The sequence below is a fragment of the Molothrus aeneus genome, chromosome 2 (genome assembly GCF_037042795.1).
Source record: "Molothrus aeneus isolate 106 chromosome 2, BPBGC_Maene_1.0, whole genome shotgun sequence".
In the NCBI taxonomy this organism is placed as follows: Eukaryota; Metazoa; Chordata; class Aves; order Passeriformes; family Icteridae; genus Molothrus; species Molothrus aeneus.
In genome coordinates, this window is record NC_089647.1 from 108,442,289 (window position 1) to 108,466,054 (window position 23,766).

General features: G+C 38.9%; 1 protein-coding gene across 3 annotated transcripts in view; it reads left to right on the top strand.

Moving 5' to 3' along the window:
• Positions 1-23,766, top strand: part of SYTL5 (synaptotagmin like 5) — an 82,093-nt gene that overhangs the window by 51,071 nt on the left and 7,256 nt on the right. For 2 of the 3 annotated variants that reach the window (XM_066545474.1, XM_066545473.1), the window contains exons 7-16: positions 2,357-2,486; positions 4,206-4,335; positions 6,133-6,239; positions 10,169-10,261; positions 14,095-14,160; positions 15,194-15,372; positions 16,703-16,805; positions 19,047-19,208; positions 22,308-22,416; positions 23,630-23,765. In XM_066545474.1, the coding sequence (XP_066401571.1) occupies positions 2,357-2,486; positions 4,206-4,335; positions 6,133-6,239; positions 10,169-10,261; positions 14,095-14,160; positions 15,194-15,372; positions 16,703-16,805; positions 19,047-19,208; positions 22,308-22,416; positions 23,630-23,765 (1,215 nt within the window). The remainder of the gene's footprint in view (positions 1-2,356; positions 2,487-4,205; positions 4,336-6,132; positions 6,240-10,168; positions 10,262-14,094; positions 14,161-15,193; positions 15,373-16,702; positions 16,806-19,046; positions 19,209-22,307; positions 22,417-23,629; position 23,766) is intronic. The other variant, XM_066545475.1, reaches the window with a different exon arrangement.

A 23,766-nucleotide genomic window follows, 5' to 3' on the forward strand; every position in this document is an offset into this window, starting at 1 on the left:
CAGTTAGACAGCCATACTGGATGTAGACCCACATTTTTTGTTCAGGTGCACTGACCTAGCAATTGTACAATTTGGATTAACAAAACAATAACAATTTCTGTAAGTTCTAATAGCAGTTTCCTGTCTCTAAACTCATGTTTCCAAAGAGATATGCAGGAACAAAGGATAACAGGTAAAAGGAACATCATGGAGTTTAGTATGCACGTAGATAAACTTTCTTGTACAAGGAAGAACTTGCTTCTCTGTTACCTACAATTCAAATCCCAATTTCTAGATGTTCTGCAATATGTCTAAAGCTGATGGTGACAATCTTCTTGACAGTTGATAATTTGATTTGTTTTTTCCACTGGATGCTGCAGCACCTACCAGCCAATCCAGCTTTTAGCTAGTTTTCATTAATCATTCCAGGTCACTATTTTTTTCACTAAGCTTATTAGGCCTTCTATATCCCAGCAGACTCATACCTGACTTCTATGAGACCAGAAGTAGAATTTTTGCCCATTTTCTGCATTTTCATTGAATAGAATAGAGATGAGTGAATGATCTAGGAAACAAAACCTCAGGAATCTAGTGTCTGTGCTGATTAATACTGAGGTTTGCAATATTAGTAGCTTCCTCTGAGAGTTTACCAGGATAAGGACAAAGGGATGCTTGTGAGAGGTATGTGCAGCTCTTTTTGTGTGCCAGACTACAAGAAAGTTATCATGCAGTTAACTATAAATGAAGCAAAATAATTTTGTTGGGGTGGTGGAATTCAGCACCTGATAAACTCTCTGTACAGATTTAGGAGTGAAGTAGTCTACAAAGACAGCTTTTATATTTGATTGCCTTGCTTCACTTTCACATAAATAATCATTTTCTAGCTGTTTCTCAGAGCCAGAGTGCAAGACTTGTTAAATTAAGGGGTACTGAGTCATTATCACAACTTCTTCTCTACTTGCCATCTCATTCTCACCTAGTGAAATTGGTGTCCTTTGCCAAAGCCCAGAGCAACTTCATCAAAATTGGTAGTATTTCACCTAGCAGCAGGGAAACCAAGAGAGAATTCTTCTTTTTTAATGTTTCTGTTTAAGAGAAGATGTATTGAGCTGGGAACAGGAAAACCCAGGCCATGAATTCACCTCTTCTCCTGGTTTATTTTTTCTCCAGCAAAAATGTTTACTGCTGAATGCTGTAAATGTTTTTGCTGCTGAATGAACTGGGAGGCTGCATCAGGTCAGGAAACTCATAGGAGAAATAGTATGGGAATTTAAGGCTCATTCACACAGGCACTCCACCCCACTGCACTCAGGTCTTGTCTACCATGAGAAGAAGCCTGGCACAGTCACAACACTGTTTTTCTATTGTCTACTTAACATGTATAAAATGTGTCAAATCCCTCTCTAATAGCAGACTGATATAAGAACTAAGGACACATTTTAAAATAATTTTTGCTGTTTAAAAAGGTTTAAAAAGTGCAACAGATTACCCTTTCTTACCCTCAGTGTTCACATGGGTTTACCAGTGTTTTCTAACAGAAAATGTTCCAAGGAAAAAATTTCACCTGTTGTGATGTTAGACAGAAACTGGAGTCTGGTGTGCTGGTCACAGATGATTTTTTGCCACTTTTACTAATGTGAAATCTCCAAGAATACCTGTCCAACCTTCCAAATTTCTACATTGGTTGAAGGAGTCAGCTGGTTTGGGTCTAGAGTCATAACTGAACACAAAAAAAACCACATCACCAAAAAAACTACGTAGAAACAGGACTGTGAATAAGTGGGTGTTTTTCTGGAGATAGATGGATGGATGGATGGATGGATGGATGGATGGATGGATGGATGGATAGATAGATAGATAGATAGATAGATAGATAGATAGATAGATAGATAGATAGATAGATAGATAGATAGATAGATAGATAGATGGAGATACACAAGGATTTTAGAGTTTCTGGAGATAGTGCTGGCATTAAATTGGCTGTAGAAGTGCCCAGAGGTGTCATGTTACTGCAGTTTCCCTTTACACCAGTGGAACAGCCTGGTAGAAATGGCTGCAGGAGTCATCTCTCCTCCTGCTGGATGTGATGCAGTATGGATTGAACAGGGACAAAGCCAGCTCCTGCAGCCTGGACAAGAGCTGCCCATTTGAAGCATCTGCAGTTCTGCTAGAAGCACTGACAATACTTGTATGATTTTTGGTGTAAAGCAATTATAATTCATCTTTGCCTGTGCTCTTTCTTTCCAGGTGATGCCCCAGCCCATCAGGGCTCTGTTACTCTCACAAAGTTAGCACAGCACTTTCCTTGCCATGGTTTGCTAAATGATCTGCCCGGCTTTGCTCAGAGCAATAACCCTTCCCTCTGTCTCCCCTGCAGAGGCAGCACGCTCTCCCTGGGCAGCAGCAGTGCAGGGGCTGCTGCAGGACATGCAAGGGGCAGAGGCAGCACTGCCAAGGCTTCCCTGGCACGCTCTCCCAAGTGCAGCATGACCGCGGATTGCAGCGGGGTAAGGGCGGCGCTGGGCTCGGGGCACCAAACGGGGGCACTGGGCTGGGTCTGCCCTGGGAGCCTGATTTGCAGCACAGCAAGGGTGTGTGCTATTCACATGCTCTTTGAACAGAGAGATACATCATTCCCCCTGCCAGGATGTTCCCTGGGGAAAGCAGTGAGAAAGCTCAGAGAGAGAAGAGAAAACAATTCTTATCACTTATTTGCTGTGCCTGTTGTTTCGCACATGTGGAATGTGTTATGGAGATTGTTTATCAAAAGGGATTGGTTAATTGGACTCTGCTGGTGGTTGTTTGGACTGATTGACCAATTAGGTCAAAGCTGTGTCATGACTGTCTGAAAGGATCACGGGTTTTTCTTTAATACATTAGTATAGTTTTAGTATAGTATAGCATATATAATAATAATGTGTGGCTTGATAAAGCAATTGTTCACCCTTCTGAAATCATGGAGTCATTGCACCTTATTCCTCTGGCTCAGGATCGACCCTGCATCCATAAGAATGACCCTGATAGGGAAAGTCTGATTTCTGCCTCAGTTCTGCTGTGGACATCCCTGCCAGCGCAGAGCTCCTCGTGCTCTTATCAGTGATGCAGTTTTTGGTTTGGCAGGTGTTTCTCTTTTGGCCTAAAAATTGCTGTGGATGTCCAACATTAGATAATGAGTTACAGATTCTGAACTGGGAGTCACAAGGGATGGGAATAAGCATTTTTGGCACTTTGGACCCTTGAGTAAGTGCTGTAAAATAAGGATGTGACTTTCAAGCATGCACAATCTGGCATTCCCCCACTGACTGCTAAGGGGAATTTTGCAAGTCCAGCACTTGCAGAAAATCAGGCCAAACTGATTTTAGTTTTTTCCTGGATTTGGACACTGGGCTCTGCAAAAATTATTCCATAACACAAAATGTGTGATAAACACGTTATCAGAGCAATTCCTCTCATATGCTCTTAGGCCTCTTGTGGGGTATTTACCATTAAAGTTTGGGAAAAAGGTAGAAGAGTGCTTAGAGCACTGTTGAACACATCAATTTTCTTTCTAACTTCCAGATACATGGTCTAATATGTTGTCTGATAAAAAAATAAGTTAATGTATATGAAGAACAGTTTTGAGAGCAGTAAACAAATGAATAGTTGTTTTATTTATATTCTTATTGGCATATAGACTGACTTGTTTTCAAGTACATTAGGTTTGTTTGAAAAATCCATTTAATTTAGATGGAGTTATGTTATTAGCTTTTCTTTTACAGGTAGGCAAGAGGTCATGATGATATCAAGGATATTGGCTTTATTTAAGGGGTTATACTGGCATAATTTAATTAGTTCAAGTGTATTTGGTTTTGCCCTGGCTAAAATCATTGTGCTAGTACAAAAGCCATAGGTTTTGTCTTTTCTTTTCTTTCTTTTCTTTCTTTTCTGATTCATGAGCTGAGTGAGCTTCTAATAGATTTGAGTGTTTCTTGTCCCTGATATTTTACTCTGATTTTTCAGCTGCAAACTCAGAATGTAAGCAAGAATTGCATCTTTGTGCTAATTTTATGCATCATCAGTGCTAAGCAAAGCAGATTAGACTGAAATCTAAATATATTCAGTAATAGACTGGATGTTAAAGGAGCTTTGGGGTTCTGGAATCTAATAGAAATTATGCTTTTTATAAACTAATAGTGAATAAACTTAGATTTTGTATTTATGGCTTGTGCATTTTTCCTCTTGGGCAGGACACAGGCTTGGAAAATGACATGATTATTCCAGCAAGTGAAAGTGTACCTGAAGATTTAGTAAAGAAGCACTGCAGAAAACCATCTGGAACACCTTCCATTGCAGTTTCTAGGATATCTTTGTCATCAGGCAAGTATCAAGTATTTTTCTTCTTTCTGGCAGCCTTTATTATCACAGGATTATGCCCATTCTTGTGACTCTGCTCCTTTCCTTCTTAAAACATGTTGAAAGACCAAATGTTAGTTTCATAAACTTGTTCATTCTGAAAACACTTCCCTTTTACTAATCAAGTTCATACCCCTTCACAAGTTTTACATTAAAAATAGGAATCCTTACCCCAGAAACATTGGTACAACATCATTGTTAGGTAAATCACATTCTTTTAGAGTTCTTACAAGATTTCATTCACAACTGCATGTTGTTCAGTCATTCTCTGTATGAAATACTACCTGTATATAATATTACTCTGCTGCTGCCATTACATTTCACACCCACTTTGCCCAGAAGCAAATTTGGGAAACAATGTGTGGTCAAAGAACCAGCCCCTCACAGACTTCTTGTCTGTTCATTTTGATATGTGATGCTCTGAACGAGTCAATCCATCTGTAATTTCCCCCATTTCATTGGAGGCCGGTAGGTAGGAAGGGCTCACACAGGAAGGTGCTGTCACAGCCACTTTGCAGTAGTGGATGGAAATCCTCTTTTTCCTCTCTGAAATGGGAGGCAGGAGCATCCTGCACTCTTCTGCTTCCCCCAGGCACTCAGTCAGCTTCCTGCTGGGCTGATGGGGTGGGTTTGGGTTTGTAGGCTGCTCTCTGAAACACAGCAGGACTCACTCTGTCATAGCTGGATTTAGCCCAAAGCAGAAACCCAGAGGTGCATCCCACAGAGCTAATCCAAGGAGGCAATGCTCTTTACCTCAGACATTTCAGCTTAAAAGTGTCAGAGTTTTCCTGAGAATATTGTTCAGTGCAACTCCAGGCAGAGATGTTACAGATGGCTCCTTATTTAGGAAGCAAAAATTCCCCTGTTCCTGCTACCTTACAAAATAGAAGCTTTCCTGGTAGATAAGAACTGACCTCCTGTTACCAAGCAGATGGATGCTGAGCAAAAGTACAGAAAACTTGGGAACAGGCCTCAGACTCTGCATTTGGCAAAACTCAAAGGACATTAAGCTCAGGACAGTGATTTTTCCTGCCACATCAGCTGTAGAGCTGGAAGGAGATGAACAGTTCAAAACCTTTCAGATTCCAACCTGCAGGATATAAAAGTACTTTCTTCCCCCTCTTCTCTTTCTAAATACATTGAAACAGTCCACAAAAGACTTCTGTGGGGAGGACTAAGAGGCCTTGGAGAGAGATTTTCTGTCTTATGCTATAGTGAGGATGAGAGACCTGTAGGACTGAGAGAAACTGCTGGAGCTCTTGAAACTATTCATTTCCTCCTAATTTCTGCATCAGGAACACTGCTAATGACAGAAATACTTTCTACATCCCTTTGTATCCCCAGGTGCTTGATTCTGATGCAGATGCTGGGGAGATTTTAGCGGTGGTGGTGGTAGATGTGGCAATCACTGTGAACACTTGGATAGTGAGTTTTGCAACATTCCAGGCTAGCAGGCCTACCAGAGAAAGTCAAAATCTTGATGATCCATGGTATCATCCACAGAAGACAATCAGAGTAGATAAATAAATAGTACAGGGTAAAATTATTGCCCAGAATGCTGAGCAGCATCAGAAGGCATATTTCTTTCTTCATTTTTCATAGTGATGTTCAGTTGCCATAGATTTGACAGTTAATTAAAATATTGTTTTAATTTTTTTCATTTAAAAAACCATTGGGATTGGGACAATACTTGTATGAAAGATGAAATGGAATATTTCTGTACAAACTATAGCCAACATTTAAATTGTTTTTGTTTCCCAGACCGTAGCAGATCTGAGATAGATTTGAGTGAATCTTTCTGTGAAGGAAATGAGGATACCCTGAGCATAAGAAGCAAATCTGTACCTAGTGCCTTAGATCAGGAACTGGTGAGTTATAAATATGGAAATGTTCATCTAGTGGAAATTCTGTTTGTTGGACCAATGAAATCAGGACTGTGTGTGTATCTATGTAAAATATGGGTAAGGCAGGACATTCTTCCAGGGATATTTAATGAGTTTTTTAATAGTGTCATCTTCTGAGTATGTTTGCTGTAGAGTGATTTCAATGAATAGTCATGGTTCCAATTTGTTGTTAATTTGCTGGGTGTTTGAGTTCACAGATGAAAAAAACCTAGCTTGAAAATAAATTCCAGGCACTAAATTGCACGTGCTCCAAAATTCTGTTAATTCATATTTGCATAAGTTTTAATTTTGATGCTGAGAAAGTTCGTCATTTAAAGGCTTTAATCTCTGTCTGGTTTGGTTTCCCACTTATCTGTATTTTTAGCAGGAAGACCCAACTTTCTCTTCTGGCAATGTTGCTTGCCTCATCTTCCTGTTGATTCTTCAATACATCTCCATTCCATGCCTTTTTTTGTGTATTCTATGGACTACTTTTCCTGAAGTGATTCACAACTTCCATCTCCCCTTATGCACATATCCAAGACAGGCAATCTGCAAATGTGCATCAATGCTATAAAAGAACATCCATTATTAATTATGCATGGGGGGGGGGGGATTATTCAAATAATTCTTCATCTAATCACAGTTTATTCTAAAGTTCCCAAACATCTGTTGGTAGCTGATGCATTTTGCCTGTTGTCATAGTCCCACAATTCCATCTGCTCTTTCCAGAAGAGCACTGGCCATGGCAGATGTCTCCCCTTCCTGTGGTGTTGAAATTTGAGTCTTGGTGGAAAACCATGTGTTGGGATTTCCATATTTTCTTGGATTAGTAACAGCCAGAGGATGTACCTGCAGCATTGCTTTGGATTAATCTTTGAGGAATTAACAAAAGACCTTCCTGTGTGTCAGGTGTTGGTGGAAGAAAAACTTCAAAAACAAGTGGTTTATTTTAAAATTGTAATAAAGAAAAAGGATGTGCTCTTTATTAGGAAGCTGGAAAATAATGCAGACGAAAGGTATAAAATAAAAAAATGCAGATTTTATATTTCTTTATATCTGTTCTGTGCTCTAATTGACTGTTACAACTTAGATATTTCTCTGAGGCAGCTGCCAGAGATGACAAATCCAGAGAGATTTCTGTTCCCTGTTTAAATTTTCTCTTCTTAATCAGAGGGGTTTTTTTGTATTTCTTTCTTGCTGACTCTGAATGAAATTTCAGATTGCATCTCTGCAACTCTGTAGCTTTGCTAGCATAGGAGACCTCTCTTGTGGCATAACCTTGATTTAGCTGCTCTGGAGTCTGGTGCTAATTCCCCTTTAAAATTCACTCCTAACAGGAGTCACAGATCTCTGATTTTACCCATATCCTCACTTTCTCTGCCTTATGAAATGAATTGATTGCATTCATCAGCTTTCTTTTGTGTTACCATATTCACTTAAGGTAGTTTGTCTCACAAGAGCCCTTCAGAGTTTTCATATTCATTATGGAAGCAGTGGTTTGAGATAAAAGCTGTATTCCTGCTGGAATTTAGTTTATTTGATGTAAGAGATAAGAAGAAAGGTATCTGATGATGGTAACAACAGCTCCTGCAGCCGGAAAAACCTGGAGTTACACCTCCTTTTCTTCCAGCTGAGGTCCTTCAGTCTCTTGCTCCTGGGTGATGGGAGCTGACAGCGGCGCTATGGGAGGTGACACAAGTCAATAGGATACGCAGATTGCTGGAATTTATCAGCTGAAAGGATGGGAAAAGATTTTAGCTACTTTGCTCCCACCTTTCTCAGGGAAACCCATTACCCATACAGAGAAATCAGATGGAAAATTGAATGAATATTTTGCTTCTCGATCGTAGTGTTGCTTTTGATAATGAAAAGGGACAAGCCCCAAAACCCACATGGTGTGGTACAGATTTATCAAGGAGCACAGGGAATCAGCTAAATCCAGTGCTGTGTTCAAATGTGAGCACATTTCTAGAGAGGGGTGCATTGAATTCCTGACCAAGGAGTTTTCATTGCATGCTCAGCTGCTTTTTTAGGAGTAATTGGATGATGTGCATTTATAGCCCCCACTGGAGACCGTGAGATTAATGTCCTACTGGCTCCAACTTTAATAAGCTAATAACAGCAACCAATTACATAGTTGCAATTCTGTAACAACTCCTGAGAAATGAAATCGTTTTGGTGCAAAATAAATTAGGGAGTTAGTAAAATATTAAAGTTAAAATATTAAAGTAAATTGTTCTTTTTAAGTTTCAGATTTCTGCTTGCAGGCAGAAATTGGTATTCAGCACTTGTTAGGACTCCATGAAGCAATGTTAGAATATGAGTGTCTAGACCTGAAACACCCCACTCTGAAAATGTTGCCTTACTTTCCCCCCCTGCTCTGTTTAATTATTTTGCAGTAAAAATATAGCATTGTTTATTTTCAAGTTCACTGGTATGCATACAATAGTGTAAAGGAAAGAGTTTTTCATGTATAGAATTTCTTCTTCTTGCTCCATAGGCAAGTAAGAAAATTATATTCTTGTTCCAAATTTAAAACTAGATTACATCACTCGACATCTAATTTCAATGAGGGGAGTAGAAATTATGGGTGGAGTAGTTTGTTGGGGTTTTTTTGGTTTTTTGTTTGTTTTATTTCAGGTTTCTGGGAGATTTTGCTTTTGAATGATTCAGCTGTCTGTCTCCCTGAAATAGTTTGCTCTGTTGTGCCCAGGTCTCCTAGGGTTTTTCCTTTCATTTAGTTTAAGGTATCTATCATTTCCTTATTTCCTTTTTTTTTTTCCCCTCTGTGGGATACTAACAGTGACTTCAACAGATTAGAAAGAAAAGAGACCAGCAGAGCAAGCTCATGGTAGGAACATGAAACTAAGTGTTTTCTTCAGTATGCAAATTTTGGTGATAGATTGTTCTGATTTCCCTCTGCTCGATATTAGATATCCAGTAACAATTGGAAAGCAGCAATAGAAAATCACTTTTAGGTGCTTTCATATCAGTTCAGTCACTGGAGCAAAGGAGGAGAGATGTAACAGCGAGGTTCATGTAAAATATGGCAAATGTGCTGCAAGTTTTTTTATGTAAACTGTGAATTCGATTCTCCAGCAGCATTTCTGCCTGCTCTGTTTTTGCTGATTAGCACAGAAGTCTTTGAGACTCCTGAATTTGAACCCAGTATTTCTCTGGTTAGCTTCAAAGAGTGAGAGCAACTAAGCAATAGAGAATGAGGTGGGTCAAAAGGTGAGGTTTTTATAGCTGCAGAGCAGATACAAGGAACTTGAAAATCTGACTTCCATTAAAATTAACAAAGTCTTTCAAAATATGCCTGCCATAAGGCTTAGGGAAACACTGGGATTTCCAAGCTATGCCTAATAGGATTATAATTGTCTGCTGGCATTTTTTCTTGTTATTTTAAGTAAAAGTTAAGAGTCCCATTAGGACCATCAATCACATCTAAAGATTTGGTTTAGATTTTACTTCATTGCTGTGTTTAAATGATGATTTTTTTTCTGCATATAGGTTAAAGATGCTAAACTTTGGTCTTGCTTATTAAAACTCCAGCACCTATATGAAGCTGTTCAATTACTGATTTCCCACCTTTTACTTATTAATACAATACAGAAATGTATTTACTTTTTAAAATGCTTATCAACTGGCTTTATATAAGACATGAAGTGTATGTGTGAGGATCTTCAGTTCTTTAACAACTGAATCCTGAAACCACAGCTGTCTCTTCCCCTTATGCTCTGTTTCTGTGCAAAGATGTGGAAAATGTGAACCAAAATTCCTTTACAGGAATTTGAGTGCATCCAGCTCCATCTTCCTAAAGTGGAAAACCTGTGAACCAAAATTAAGCGACAGAGGTTGACCAAATACAGTGCAGAACACAACATCTAAAATGCCTGTTTGTTATTTAGGGCTATCTGGATGAAACTGAAGAAGATATTGATGACATAGTGGCCTCTTGTTATCCAAGAAAGCATGAACATATGACGAGTGGATTATCAACAGTAAGATCTTGGGTAGAAAACATGCATTGTCTTTCCACAAGAGACCATATTTCCTCCAGAGAGGAATTTATTTCATATTACTTATCACATTCATCTTTCATTCTACACTTGAGAAACATCTTTTAACATTCAGATAGACTTTCTATTATATTGTTAATGCTTAAAGCTAAAATGCTGTTCTCTGCAGGGCATGGAAAGAGAAAACTATTTTGCATACTCATTAGCAGACTTGCTCATATGCTGGGGTTATCATCAAGTTTACATATGGAGAAGGCAACCCAAAGGTGTTTGCAGTGTGTGACTGCTCAGCTTTGCAGAGGAGCACTTGATCTTAACTAAATTACGTTTGTCTGTGTTTGCACACATCCCACTTCCATGGAATCATAGTCCATCCCCCAGCTCAGTTTCTCTCATTCTTCATGGCATGATTCCTATGCCACCCACATCTGGAAAGTATTTCCCTTTACTGCAGGGGAGGGGTGCTTGGGGGTCAGGTTGGTGACAGTAAAGGGGTAGCTGCACCTGATGGTAGCAACAAAATTGGTACAAGAAGGTTCTGCTGTTGATTATACAGTCTGTTAATCACTGGGAAAGAAAATAGATAACAAAAGCAGCCTTTGGAATGTCTAGTTTATTACTATCTGCTGTGTACCTAATTTTTGGGATCTGTAGGCAGCTGATAATATCTTCAGAGAGTCCTCTCTGGCCACTCTTCTTTATGGCTTTATGTGTCTAAGAATAGCTCTGGACTGCACAAAGCTGCAATAAACTCTATGTAGAGTGTATGAGTGCTGAAGAGGATGAAGAAAGATGAGTCTGAATAATAAAAGAGAGGAGAAAATTATTGTCTTTGACAATAACCAAAGAACTGTCCTTTCTAGATTGCACCCCCATCAGTCTCTGTGCAAGCAAGGCCAAGGGAATCCCAGTGAAGCTCTTGATTCCAAAGAAATGGAGTTGGCTTAAATTAAGCTTGGTTTATACAGGGAGGAGAAAGGGCCGAGAATATTAACATCACAGAGCATTTTGATGTCTTAGATCTGGCTGTGTCAGACCATTTTTCCCTCTGATTTTTGCTGTTCACAGAAGCAGACACACCACATCTGAGCACCTGTAGCCTGTGCACTCTGGGCTAATGACACCCACTTAGCCAGGCTGGCAGTGACTCACAGCCTCCAGTGCCTGCTGGTCCCAGGGATTTTACAGACAGGATTATTTTCATTTCCTCTGAATATTGATAGGAGGGCTGCAGGGGCTTAAGTGTTTTCTCTAATTAAGGAACTGCATTTAGAGATCCTTCCCTCTGTGCTCCAGGCAGCACTCTGTCCCTGTGCTGAGTTCTGTCCTTTGCTGTAGATTTCCCTCTGACCTTTCTCTTAAGCAAAGTGCAGCTTTTCCAGGGCTTTAGGTTTGAGATAATCTCACATCTCAATGCTCCTGTTTCTCTTTACTCACCATGACATGTTTTTTAATGTCACTGCATGCAATGTTAATGGCAAAGTTGTGAATGGCCAGCTGCTTCTCCCTGCAAGAGAAGGGCTATTTGCAGGTTCATTTCTTTATTCCCCTTAACTGTGTTGCTAACATTTCCCCATCATATTTTTACCTTTACTTTGATTGTTTTAAGCCTTTGAGCCTTCTTGCATAGTATATTTCTCATCCTATGCTATCGGTCAAATGACTGTTAACTATTAAGTCATATTGAAATAAACTTATTAATGACCAGTAGATGCATAATTGTATGTCCTTCCCTTCCCTTCCCTTCCCTTCCCTTCCCTTCCCTTCCCTTCCCTTCCCTTCCCTTCCCTTCCCTTCCCTTCCCTTCCCTTCCCTTCCCTTCCCTTCCCTTCCCTTCCCTTCCCTTCCCTTCCCTTCCCTTCCCTTTCCCTCTTTTTGTTTTTCTTTCTTGAATTTGAAGTAAGTATGGCTAGTCTTACAATGAATATTTGAGGAAGTGAAAGAAATATCACAAGGGATAAAAGACACTTGAAATCTACTTGCAACAACAATGAGTGGAAATGGAAAGTGATATTGAAGAGAAACTGTATCTCAGTGTCAGTCTTTTATTTTGTGTTTTCCCAATGCAGTTCATTGCATGAACTGTTTTAAAAATTTAAAAATTTAGTTTTCTCTTCATCCTTCATCCTCCACATATTTATGTGGTGCTGTCAAGACCCACCACATCAGTGACAGTAAAGTGTTCCAGTGCTTTACTGCAGCAATAAGATATGATGCAAAACAAATATAATTCTTAGTGAGGTATCAAAATGAGACTTTGTGTCCTTCATATGTTGTTTGCTACTTACTAAACAGAAATATGAGTATTTTTCTTAGGGATTTTACATTTAGTGTATGCAATCTCCAGTGTAAATTCTACAGAACAGTCTGGGAGTGGGGATCAAAAAGTGAAGTTTATCAAGTCTTATTAAATTTGTATAATTTTCTTCATATTTGGCAAGCAATTCAGAAATTGTGTTTGCATGAATTCAAGGGTCAGGTGCCATCTATTTGTTTCAGACCTTCTATCATGGCTTATTTTTCACCCCAGCCATTTATCCCTTACTGCCTGCTTACATAAAGATTGAGGAAAAAAGTATTTAGATTATAGAGAGAAGTGTTTGGAGTAGAAAACAACTCCTCCACCTCCTTGTATTGGTATAACCTCAGTTTTTTGTTTTTTGTTTTTCTGAAGTGGGCATACAAATTGTTGCAGGGATAATTTAGGCATTTTTAGCACATACTGGAGTGGTTAAGTTCCCTAACAGTATGAAAGGATATTTTCATGTATTTTAGAGGTGGAAATGTATAAATGGTAAAGGCTGGAATTTAGCTCAAGGCATGTTAGAAATTGGAGGAAATACATCACGTTGGTTGGTATGTGTTGATTATTCTCCAGTAATTTTAACCAGTCCAGTTAATGGAATTTCAGACAATTATAAAAAGTATTAAAAGGACGAGCATTTTTCTTTATTTTTTTATTCTTAATTAAGGATAAAGCCAGCCAGCCAGCATAAATATATCAAACCCATCTTTTTTTTAATGGGGAATAAAATTAAATTTATGGGTAATAATTGCTTATGTAAATAACATTTTTTCCTGTCTGTTGTTGTTTACCACACTGACACAGAACTGTTTATTCCTTGAGCCTCCTGTGCTGCAGGGGCCTTGGGCAGGGTGCTTGGAGAGCTGGATTTTCTCACAAACCAATTCTTTCTGTGTGGCTGGACTTTCCTTTCCCTGGACTGTGCCCTCCCCTGCAGCTGGCAGGGAAGGAGATGGATCAGGACACAGTTGGTGAGATCCTGCTCTGCCAAGCAGAGGAGGGAAATGTGTCCCCAATATTGAATTACCATAATTTTTTTCCCAGAGAGTGACATGTTTCAACATTTTAGTGCAATTGTCATTTGTTCCAATGAACTTCACAGAGAAAGTGCCCTTTCTTGCAAAGGCACTGATGCTGCAAACAGAGGAATTCTTAGATTTTAGCTGGCTTCAGGGAGGAGTGACACGTACATGTAAATGAGAACAAATCCAATGTACTCCATTATGAATCCAAACCTGCTGAGCTACTGTTCTAAAACATAACTTTTTTTATTTTGATACAGAGATGATACAGTAATTACATTTCTATGTAATTACTTTCAACCATGCATCCTTCAATATTGAATTATCTCATTTGGTGATACCTTTTTCTTGCTTTCTCACTATGGCTTGGCAATACAAACTTCCTTTACCTTTCTATGTAGATAAAGATGTCTCACTGCACTTACTCTTTCTTACTACATCAATCTAATGCTCTTTTCTCTTGATCTTTTGCACTGCCTTCCTTAAAGAACTCCCCAGAAGGTTCTGACAGAAAATGGACATATTTAAATGTTCCTGAAGCAGATGGTGACACTGTGAGTTCTCCTGAATCCTCTGCTCTAACTTACTTTTAAGGTTTCTTCTCTTAAGGTTTCTCTCTCCTTTCTCCCTTTTTGTTGAAGACTGTACCTGGGTGTCTTGCAAGGTTCCTGTGTGTCAAAATTTAGGTGGTTATACATGTTTTGGAGCAATTTTATTCAATGACTCAAAAAGAAATGCACTCCAGATTTCTCAAATGCTTTTGGTTCTGGCAGTGTGCATATTTCTCCAGTTTTCTTTAAAAAATATTAATTTCTTTCCTAAATGTAAACTTTTGGAAGAGGGAATACTCATAGCAGTACTCTGCATTTTATGGGTGTGAAGGAAGAGGGATTGAGGGATGATACATTATGCTGTAGCAGAAAAAAATGTGGTGTTATTGATAAAAATTTTTGGCTTTACAAAATATGCAGAAATGAGGTAGGGGTTGAATTTTGCTTCTTCTTTTAGAATTGTTAATGAGAAGACAGGTGCCATTTTAAATAAATGTGGTTTTATTCTATCTCCATTATGGGAAGTATCCTTGTAAGTTTTTCTAAGGGCTGTGTCAGCAGTTGTCTCATAAGACTCAGTAAAAATGAGGTGACCAGCTGAGCCAGAGAAGTGACTTTTAAATTTATTTTCTTTTTTCTGCTTGGAACTTACATGAGCTTACAATTTATGTAGCTTGTCTGCTCTTCAGTCCATATATTAATTAAGAGGTGGTAATTTAGATTCAGTCATGTTTATAAATAGGTTTAAGTCTTGCATGGAGAAACATCTGCCTAGACATTTAAACTACTATTAACTACAGTTCTTATTCCCTTCACATCAAATCATGGCAATTCTGTTCTCTGATATATCTGTTTCCATAGCAAGTCCTAAAGAGCGTGACGATATTGCAAGGCTGTAGCTTTATGGGAAAAAAAAAAGAAAGAAAAAAAAATTAAGATTAAAATAAAATTAAAAATAAAAATAATAAAAAAACCCCAGATGTTGGGGAAGAGTAGAGTGTTGCAGCCTCTGAGCCCTTTTTCTGTTCCCCTCCAGACCAGCATCAACAGCATGGTGAGTGTTTACAGTGAGACTGGCGACTATGGCAACGTGAAGGTCAGCGGGGAAATCCTCCTCAATATCAGCTACATCTACAAAACAGGGGCCCTCAACATCCTGGTGAGGAGCTGCAGGAACCTGGCCATTGCAGATGAGAGGAAGCAAAGGACAGACCCGTAAGCACTGAGAGTTTCCTTCAGCTCTGCTGGGGTGTCCCCTGCACATCCCGCCCTGGCTGGACCCAGGCTTTGGGACTCAAGCCTGGGAATTCACAGGATCCAGTTGGTTCAAGCAGCATTTTGGTGATGGTTGGGTTTGGGCTCCCTGTGGGAAGGGCATTTTATGTGTGCTTCTTAAGGAAACATGCACCTGTTCTGGGAAACAGTAAGATTACTTAAATTATCAACCTGTTTGATACTAAAAGGGAAAAAAGTATGAAGGAATAGGCAGGCAGCATCAAGTTTCTTTTACTTCCATAAACAAAATTTAAGTATATGAGAGGAGTGATGTTCTGGAGGCGAGGATGAATGGAAATAACTTTGTATTTTTGCCCATATACTCACATTGGAAGTACCATGTTTTCACAGAATTCACAGAATCACTGGGTTGGAAGAGACCTTCAAGATTATCGAGTCCAACCCAGCCCCAACAGCTCAACTAAACCCTGGCACCCAGTGCCACATCCAGTCTGTTTTTAAACACATCCATGGATGGTGACTCCATTGTCTCTCTGGGCAAACCATTCCAGATCTTTATCACTCTTTCTGTAAAAAACTTTTTCCTAATATCTAGCCTATATTTCCCTTGGCACAGCTTAAGACTGTGCCCTCTGGTTCTGTCAGTGCTGCCTGGAGAAAGAGCCCAACCCCACCTGAGCACAGGCACCTTTCAGGCGAGTTTAGAGAGTGATAAGGTCACCCCTGAGTCTCCTTTTCTCCAGGCTGAGCACCCCCAGCTGTTTTCTAAGTTTCTCATCATAGTTTGCAGTATAATATGTAAACTCTCTCATCAGAAAGTAACAATTAATATCTCTAATCATGATTGATCTGTGGTATATAAATTACAAATTTTTAAATTAGCTTGTATTTCTAGTATATATTTTGTTATATGTTGGTAATCATATATGACGAGTTGGTAATCATATATGACAAAAGGCAAATTATTAGGAAAGGTTGTTGCATTTCTGAGAATAAATAACTTAATTTAGCTCTGCCTTTTGTTATTCTGGTCTTATCTAACTTAATGTTTGGAGGTAAGGGCCATACCTCTCCACGTTTTGCATATTCTCTGTGATCTGTTTACACTCTTCATACTGCAAAAAATAATTTCCTCATATGTGTTGCTGATGCAGCAATGCCAGCCCTTTGCTCAAACTGGTCATTTTATACTCCTGGCTAACCCTCTGCTCCTTGCTCTGCAGCTATGTCAAAGCCTACCTTCTGTCAGGCCTTTGCTCAAGCTGGTCATTTTATACTCCTGGCTAACCCTCTGCTCCTTGCTCTGCAGCTATGTCAAAGCCTACCTTCTGCCTGACAAGTCCCGCCAGAGTAAGCGCAAGACCAAAATTAAAAGTAACAGCACCAACCCAGAATTTAATGAGACACTGAAGGTGAGAAGAGTCTCTCTCTCTCTCTCTCTCTCTCTCTCTCTCTCTCTCTCTCTCTCAGGCTCTGATGAATGTTTCACTTGTGCTCACAGGTATTTTCTATATATCTTCCAGTACAGGGATTAGAACTTGGAAGAAATGCTTCTAAAGGGAAGGTGTTTAAGCAAAAGCATCTAGCAAACCTATGAGTAGCAATTTCTGGCTTTCAGCATAAAGGAAGTTTTGTTTGGTTCTCTCCTTTATGGTTAAAAGTTCCATTCGTTTCCATAGATCTCTTTCAAAACTGTTGATGTTCCCATCTAGCCTGAGCTTAGAGTTGTTAAAAGTACCTTAGAGATTTTATATGCCTGATGCTGAAACAAAGCTAGATTAGAACTTTCTGTCTAACTGATTTAGAAGAGAAAATAACATTTTGCAGTAAGACCTGAATTCTTCTGGGAGGTTTAACTTATTTCTAAAGCAGAACTAACTTTGATAACAAAATGTTAGCATCTGCTTCATTATTTGTCTTCTTAAAAACCCTTGGTGAAGTTAATTTTGTGTTGCAATGGGCTTGATGTGCTTGAGGACACAGTGCCCACAGCTCTCTCCTTCCTTGCCCTTTAGCCACCCCCACCAGAGAGGCTGAAATCTTCTGAGCTCCTCACCAGCTGCTCACTCACCTCCCTGACTCTGTGGTGCAGGGGGGAATGGGGGGATGCTGCCCCTTCACTGCCTCTCTGGCATCTTGATCTCAAAATTCCTGATTGTTCCCTTTCCCACCAACTGGAAGGAGTTACCCAGCAGGCTACCATGAAACCAGAAACTCCTTTTAGTTTCTCCTGATTTTTTTTTTTTTTATTTCAGTTACATTTTAAATAAGTTTCCTGTTATAGAAGCAAATAGATGTTCCCTGGCTGGTGTACTTGGCTTGGCCTGGCTACAAAACCATTTTGCAGGCGCACACGCTCGGTCAGGCCGTGCTGCTTGCCAAGGGAGAGACTTTTTATAGCCTCATTTTTAAATGGTATAGAGTAAAATTAAGGTTTGCCTGAACTGGGAAAAAAGTAAAGAATTAGATTTTATTTATCAAGTAATATAGCACTAAACATAATTGCAGGGTGAAGATAGGACATAAAATTTTCTCAGAAATACAGATTATAACAAAATGTGTGTAGATAAGGAAGGGTTGTTCATCCCAACTGAAAATCCTGTTAAAAAAAAAGAAAATAAAAATAATTAAATCTGTCTTGTATCTTCCCTCTTTGACTTTTACTCCATTGTTGCAGAATATGAGGTTTCTCACAGTGGAATAGTTGGCATCCAGGGTTAGGCACAGTAGATATTTCTCTACATAATTTGCCAACTGACCTGACTGGCTCAGCTTTTGGACAGTATTTCTCCATGTCCAGATATTGTTCCTGATGCAAAAATAAGACATCTGGGTTTCTTCAGCTAACACTAGGAGAAGGGTGAATGTCAAGGAAATAATGGGCTTTTTGCTAAAAGTAGAGTGTGCAGAGCCAGAATTCCAGATGTTTATAATTTTCTGTGTATTTGCTAGACTACAATGCTAGTCTTTTAATAGCTTTGATATATTAATATCTAGATGTGAGTTTTTTAATAGCTTTGACATATCAATAGCTAGACATGAGTTTTTTAATAGCTTTCAAACCCAACAATGGTTACTGGTAGGCTCAGTGCATGCCTTGCCCATGCTGATATATTTATTTTCAGGACCATTTTTTGTAACCTATAAAGAAAAAATTGGAAATGAGAGGCTGCTTTCTGGAAAGCAGTGTTAAGCAGACTCTCTTTAGGGATGAAAGAACCAGTGGGGTTTCTTCTTTTTATCAACCTAGGTGTTGATCTGCTTCTTTTATGTAAACTTGTAGGGAATTAAATTGTAGGATAATATTTTTAAGCATCATAATTTACTTTATAGTCATAAATACTCATTAAATACATATTCATTTACTATAGTCATAAATACTTAGTAACGCCAAAAAAAAGCCACAATAGTGATAGAATTTATGTATACATAAATTATCACTGGATGTATACAGCAAATAAAGATTTCACATTAATATTATGAACTTTCTGGCTAGATCAATCTTGCTTGCAAGGAAAACAAATCTCTCTTTCATGCTCCATTTGTTAACTGCTCTGGGCTTGGTGCAACTGAGCTAGAGCCATAAAAGACTTAGTGGAAAATATTATTTCTGCTTATTCTGAGAGTTTCTTTTTCTCTTTTTCTATTGGTAGTATGTCATCAGTCACTCACAGCTGGAAACCAGGACCCTGCAGGTTTCTGTCTGGCACTATGACAGATTTGGACGGAACAGCTTCCTTGGGGAAGTGGAAATTCCATTCGATTCCTGGAACTTTGAAAATCAGGGTGATGAGTGGTTTGTGCTCCAGCCCAAGGTAAGGGTTTCCAGGACTGGTGAAAGTGCTGTGAAGCAAATTTAGCAAGAGTTAGTTATTTCTTTTCCTTTGGAACTTTTTTATAAAGCAGGACTTTATAAGTGTCTAATACGACAATTAAGAAATTTCTTATTCTTAATTCAGCAAAAGCTTACTGGTTTTAAAGTCTTCATGAAATTTTCACATATGATTGTTTACTTAAAAACAATAACAAAAAAAACTTTTAAATAAACAGTAAATTTGTCCTGTAATAAACTCCAGTAAAAAATTACTTAGTAAATACATTAATCTTTTGACATAGCACATAAAACAAATAACTTCCCTACCATTCCCCTTACCCAACCCTTAAGAGGTTATTAAAGAAACAAGTTTTATTTTTTTCAGTTCAAAGTGCTTTATACCTTTCAGATGTGACAAAACAACTTCTTAATGTCTCTAATTCACCGTAACTGCAAAGGCACCAGAAAAAGCTTCTGAGCCAGGAGATGGAGAAGTCTGTGAAACAGAGCATGCCCTGTACTCAGGGGAGGGCAGAGTGACTTCTGTGCCCAGGGCTCCCCTGCTTTGGCGAACGTGTTCAGTTTTGGAAGAGATTCAAAGAGCTGTTGTAAACTAGAGGATTAAAGGCTTCTCTCTTGCTTGCCCCTGCAGCAGCCACAATCCCCAGGAATTCCAGGGGTTTAGAGTGACATTAAAGTGTATCTTTCTCATTTCAAAAAAATATAAGTTGTGCAGCTAATATTGTCAAGGTTGACTAGATGATTTGGTTTTTTTATGTTCATTACATTTAAGGAAATCGTATTATCTTTTGGGTTTCAGGAGAGAGTGTTTAATTTCTGCCTTTCTATCAGGTGGGAGATGGACCTGTTTGCTCTGTAATTAATCTTTAGGTAATTTCTTTTAATCCCAATGGGAAAATAACCAAAATAGTCATGAAGCTCTCCTGCTCAGGAAAATAAGTAATGAGTCACTAAGCATTTCAGCCAGTCCAGCTGGAAGGTGGTGTCTGATTATTTCCAATACCATTAAAAGGATTTTTAAATTATTTTACTGTCAAAGAAAGCAAACACAGAATTGGTCTTCTCTGCCTCCTAAGCTGTTACCAATAATGTTTCTAAACTTAGAACACTGCTGAAGTTTTTGATCAGCAAGAGTGATATTAAAAAAAAATCAATTACTACTACTAAAAGAAGCAGTAGTTAATATCCACGCAAAAAATACACACAATTCTCCTATAGGGAGCCCTGATAGGGACAGGAATGAAGGGATGGTAATCAAACATTTTCTGGGATTTATTACAGTGCTTTGTTTGTTTTATCATGAATCATTTGGCTGCTTCAGTGAAAAGGCTGGAGACTTGAAGATGTGTTTCTTCTATGAGCATTGAGAGATCTCTTTTCCAGAGGAGTGTGATTAAGTCAGAAAAAGCAGAAAAATAGTTCTGTGGCTAAAGAGAGGACAGAGTATAGATAGAGTCATGGGGGTTTGGAGGAGAGGCTGACAAATTTTTTTCTGGCATTAGGACTTACACAATTGCTCGTCCACTAGTAGAACTAAATAAAAAATAACCTTTGATGCCTTTATGGGAAACTTGATCCTAAACTTGGGCCAAAAGTGAGCTGCCTGACGGCAAAATGTAGATGTGTAAATTATTTGACAGCCATTTACTACAGGTTTTCTTTAGTCCTTTGTTGTAGCAGCTGGCATTGGACACTGGAGTCAGACAGGAGTGTTTTTCTCAGTGTGTAGAGCAACACAGCAGTGCCTGTGTTGCTGTAAAAATGCTTCAAAATCACAAAAGGGCCCTGTTGCTGTGGCTAAAATTGCTTTGTTCTCTGTCCCATCCTTGAGTGCAGACTGAGCCCAGTGAGTGGTCAGTGCCTCAGCCTGGAGTCTGTGAGGTGTAGGCAATGCTGACCCTCTGCGCACACCTTACGAATTCCTGGTGGGGTTTTTTTGCTTTTTTTCTCTGGGCAATAGAATTTTGACCTTCGTGGGATGTCAGGAAACAAGCTGAATACATGTCATAGAAGGTCAGACATTCACAGGTCAGACATTCCTCCACAAACTGTTCTTTAAAGGCTTCTGTGGTGCCCCGTGCGCCTCCAGCAGTATTGGAGGATCCTCTCCCTTTATCCATGTCCTTCATCCCTGTGAAGAAATCGGGAAGATTTGTTCATTTGTACCCAAACCTAAGCACTGAGGCATGCACAGAAATCACATCACAGAATCACAGAATGGTTTGGGTTTGGAGGGGTCTCAAAGATCACCCTGTTCCAATCCCCTCCCATGGGCAAGGACAGCTCTCACTGCACCAGGCTGCTGAGTGTGGTCCCAGCTCCACCAGTGAAGTCAGAGCTCCCTGTGTTGCATCCAATGCTTTTAAAATGCAGTTTCCAACTTCTTGCAAAGTGAATGGAAGTTCAGTACCCTGCCAGTGATATTATTTTAAAATAGATGGACTGAAGAGCATTGGTTGCATTCTTCTGGGTAAGATTTAAACATTTATAAAAAAAGATGTAGAAATGCAGAAATAATAGCTGTGTAGAAAAGAGAAAGGACAGTGGGAATAACAGTTTTTAAGAAGTTTTTCTGTTTCAAAGCTGCACTCTGCTCTCCCTCACCTTCATTCCCTACACATCCAGTCAAAGAGTGACTCAGGAGGGACTTCTCCAAAATCCATGAAACTAATTATATTTTAAATCCTGACTGGTGCAAATAAGGGCTGACTATCAGCTTAAATCAGTTATAGTTTATATACTCAGAAATAAGTTTGAGGGGTTTTTTTTGCTGTTGTTTTTTTCACTTACTCATGCTAGATAACTCTCTCTTCTGTGTGTTGACTGAACAGTGTCTAATGCCTCATGGGTTTATTTTTCTGAGAGGTTGCATTCCCTAGCTCAGAGAGTTTTCTAAAATGTGATTGCCTCCAATTTGAATGTCTTATTATCTGAAAGTGGGCTGATACATCTTGATGTGTTTAAGAAATGTTTAAAGCACTCTATAGATTTATTGCTATATTTCAACAGAATTAAAAGAAAAAGTTGAATGATTAATCTTGACTGGATTTCTGGTTGGTTTGGTTTTTTTCCTCTTCAGGTGGAGGCTGTGACCGATTTTGGCCTTCAATACAAAGGAGAACTGACAGTGGTTTTACGTTATATTCCCCCAGACAGAAACCTAATGCTTCCTCTGGGACAGTTTCAAGGTAAAACAAACATTAATAATGAGGATTTTAAAAATCATGTGATGATGATGTATTAAAAATCCTCACTTAGGGTGAAGTAATGGTACTGGTGAAGATTGAAATTGTACTTTAATATGCTCATTTGCAGAATCACAGAATGTTAAGGGGTAGAATGGACCTGAAAGACCATCTAGTCCCAAGCCCCCTGCCATGAGCAGGTACCTTCCACTAGACCAGGTTGTTCAAGGCCTTATGCAACCTGGCTTCAATAGTTATGTGTGAAAAGGAAATTCTGAACCATGTGTATGTTTCTTTTGCTTCATCCTTTCCACTTACACTGAACTTAAGAAGAGAGAATGGAAGAGGAATATGCAGTCAGTGGTTGATGCCTGGCTCTGACTTAATTTAAAAAAAAATCCAGACATTAGGTAACATGATCAAGGGCAGCCACAGAGAAATAAATTGTCTGCATTGTAGTCTGAGAGTTCTTTTCTCAGCTAGTTATATACAGTGCTTAGCTGATCAAGTAAGAGACCTCACTTAGTTCTTCATGTTTAATTCACCTGAATCTGTCTCCTCATTTTCACCTATTTTTCTCACTGCTTTTCCTCTGTTCAGTCTTACTGTATTACTGCTGTAATTTAGTCCTGTAAAATCTTATTTGAGTTCTTCAGGGTGAGCCATTATTTTCATCAGCAATGAACAAGGGAGGAGAGTTACTCTCTCTTTGCATTGTGTTAGCATGAGGAACAGCAATCCTTTGAAGTGAGAGCAATCACTGGGCAGCACCTGAGTGCCCATGGATATCCCAGATGCAGGTATATCACTGTCTTAGTGACAATATTGCTTGTCAGCATTTCCATTGGATGGATTAGATTTCTTTCTTTTCCTTTTTTCTTTTTTTTTTTGATAGATGATATTCCCTCTACTAGTGGTAAGGTTTACTGAAGGTTTGCTCCCTTAAAAGTTCATTGTCATCAGCTCAGTCCAGATACAGCCTGCATTTTTTAAAATGAGTACATTTTAACATCACTCCTGATGATTAGTTTTAAAACTCTAGCCAAGACCATTTACATTTTTAAATCAGTCTTACAGTATATACTGATATATCTATTAGATATTATATTACACCTATTAGAATGTGGTCAGTGCCTCAGCCTGGAGTCTGTGAGTATATGATATATATCACAATATAATTTCTGATTGTAATTTTGCAACTTTGTTCTATGCTTAGGAAAGAGAGGCTTCAAAAAAGGAAAGAAAGGAGATTCTCATCTGCCATCTGGAGGCATATTAGAAGTCCTCATCAAAGAAGCAAAGAATTTAACAGCAGTGAAATCAGGAGGCACATCTGACACTTTTGTAAAAGGG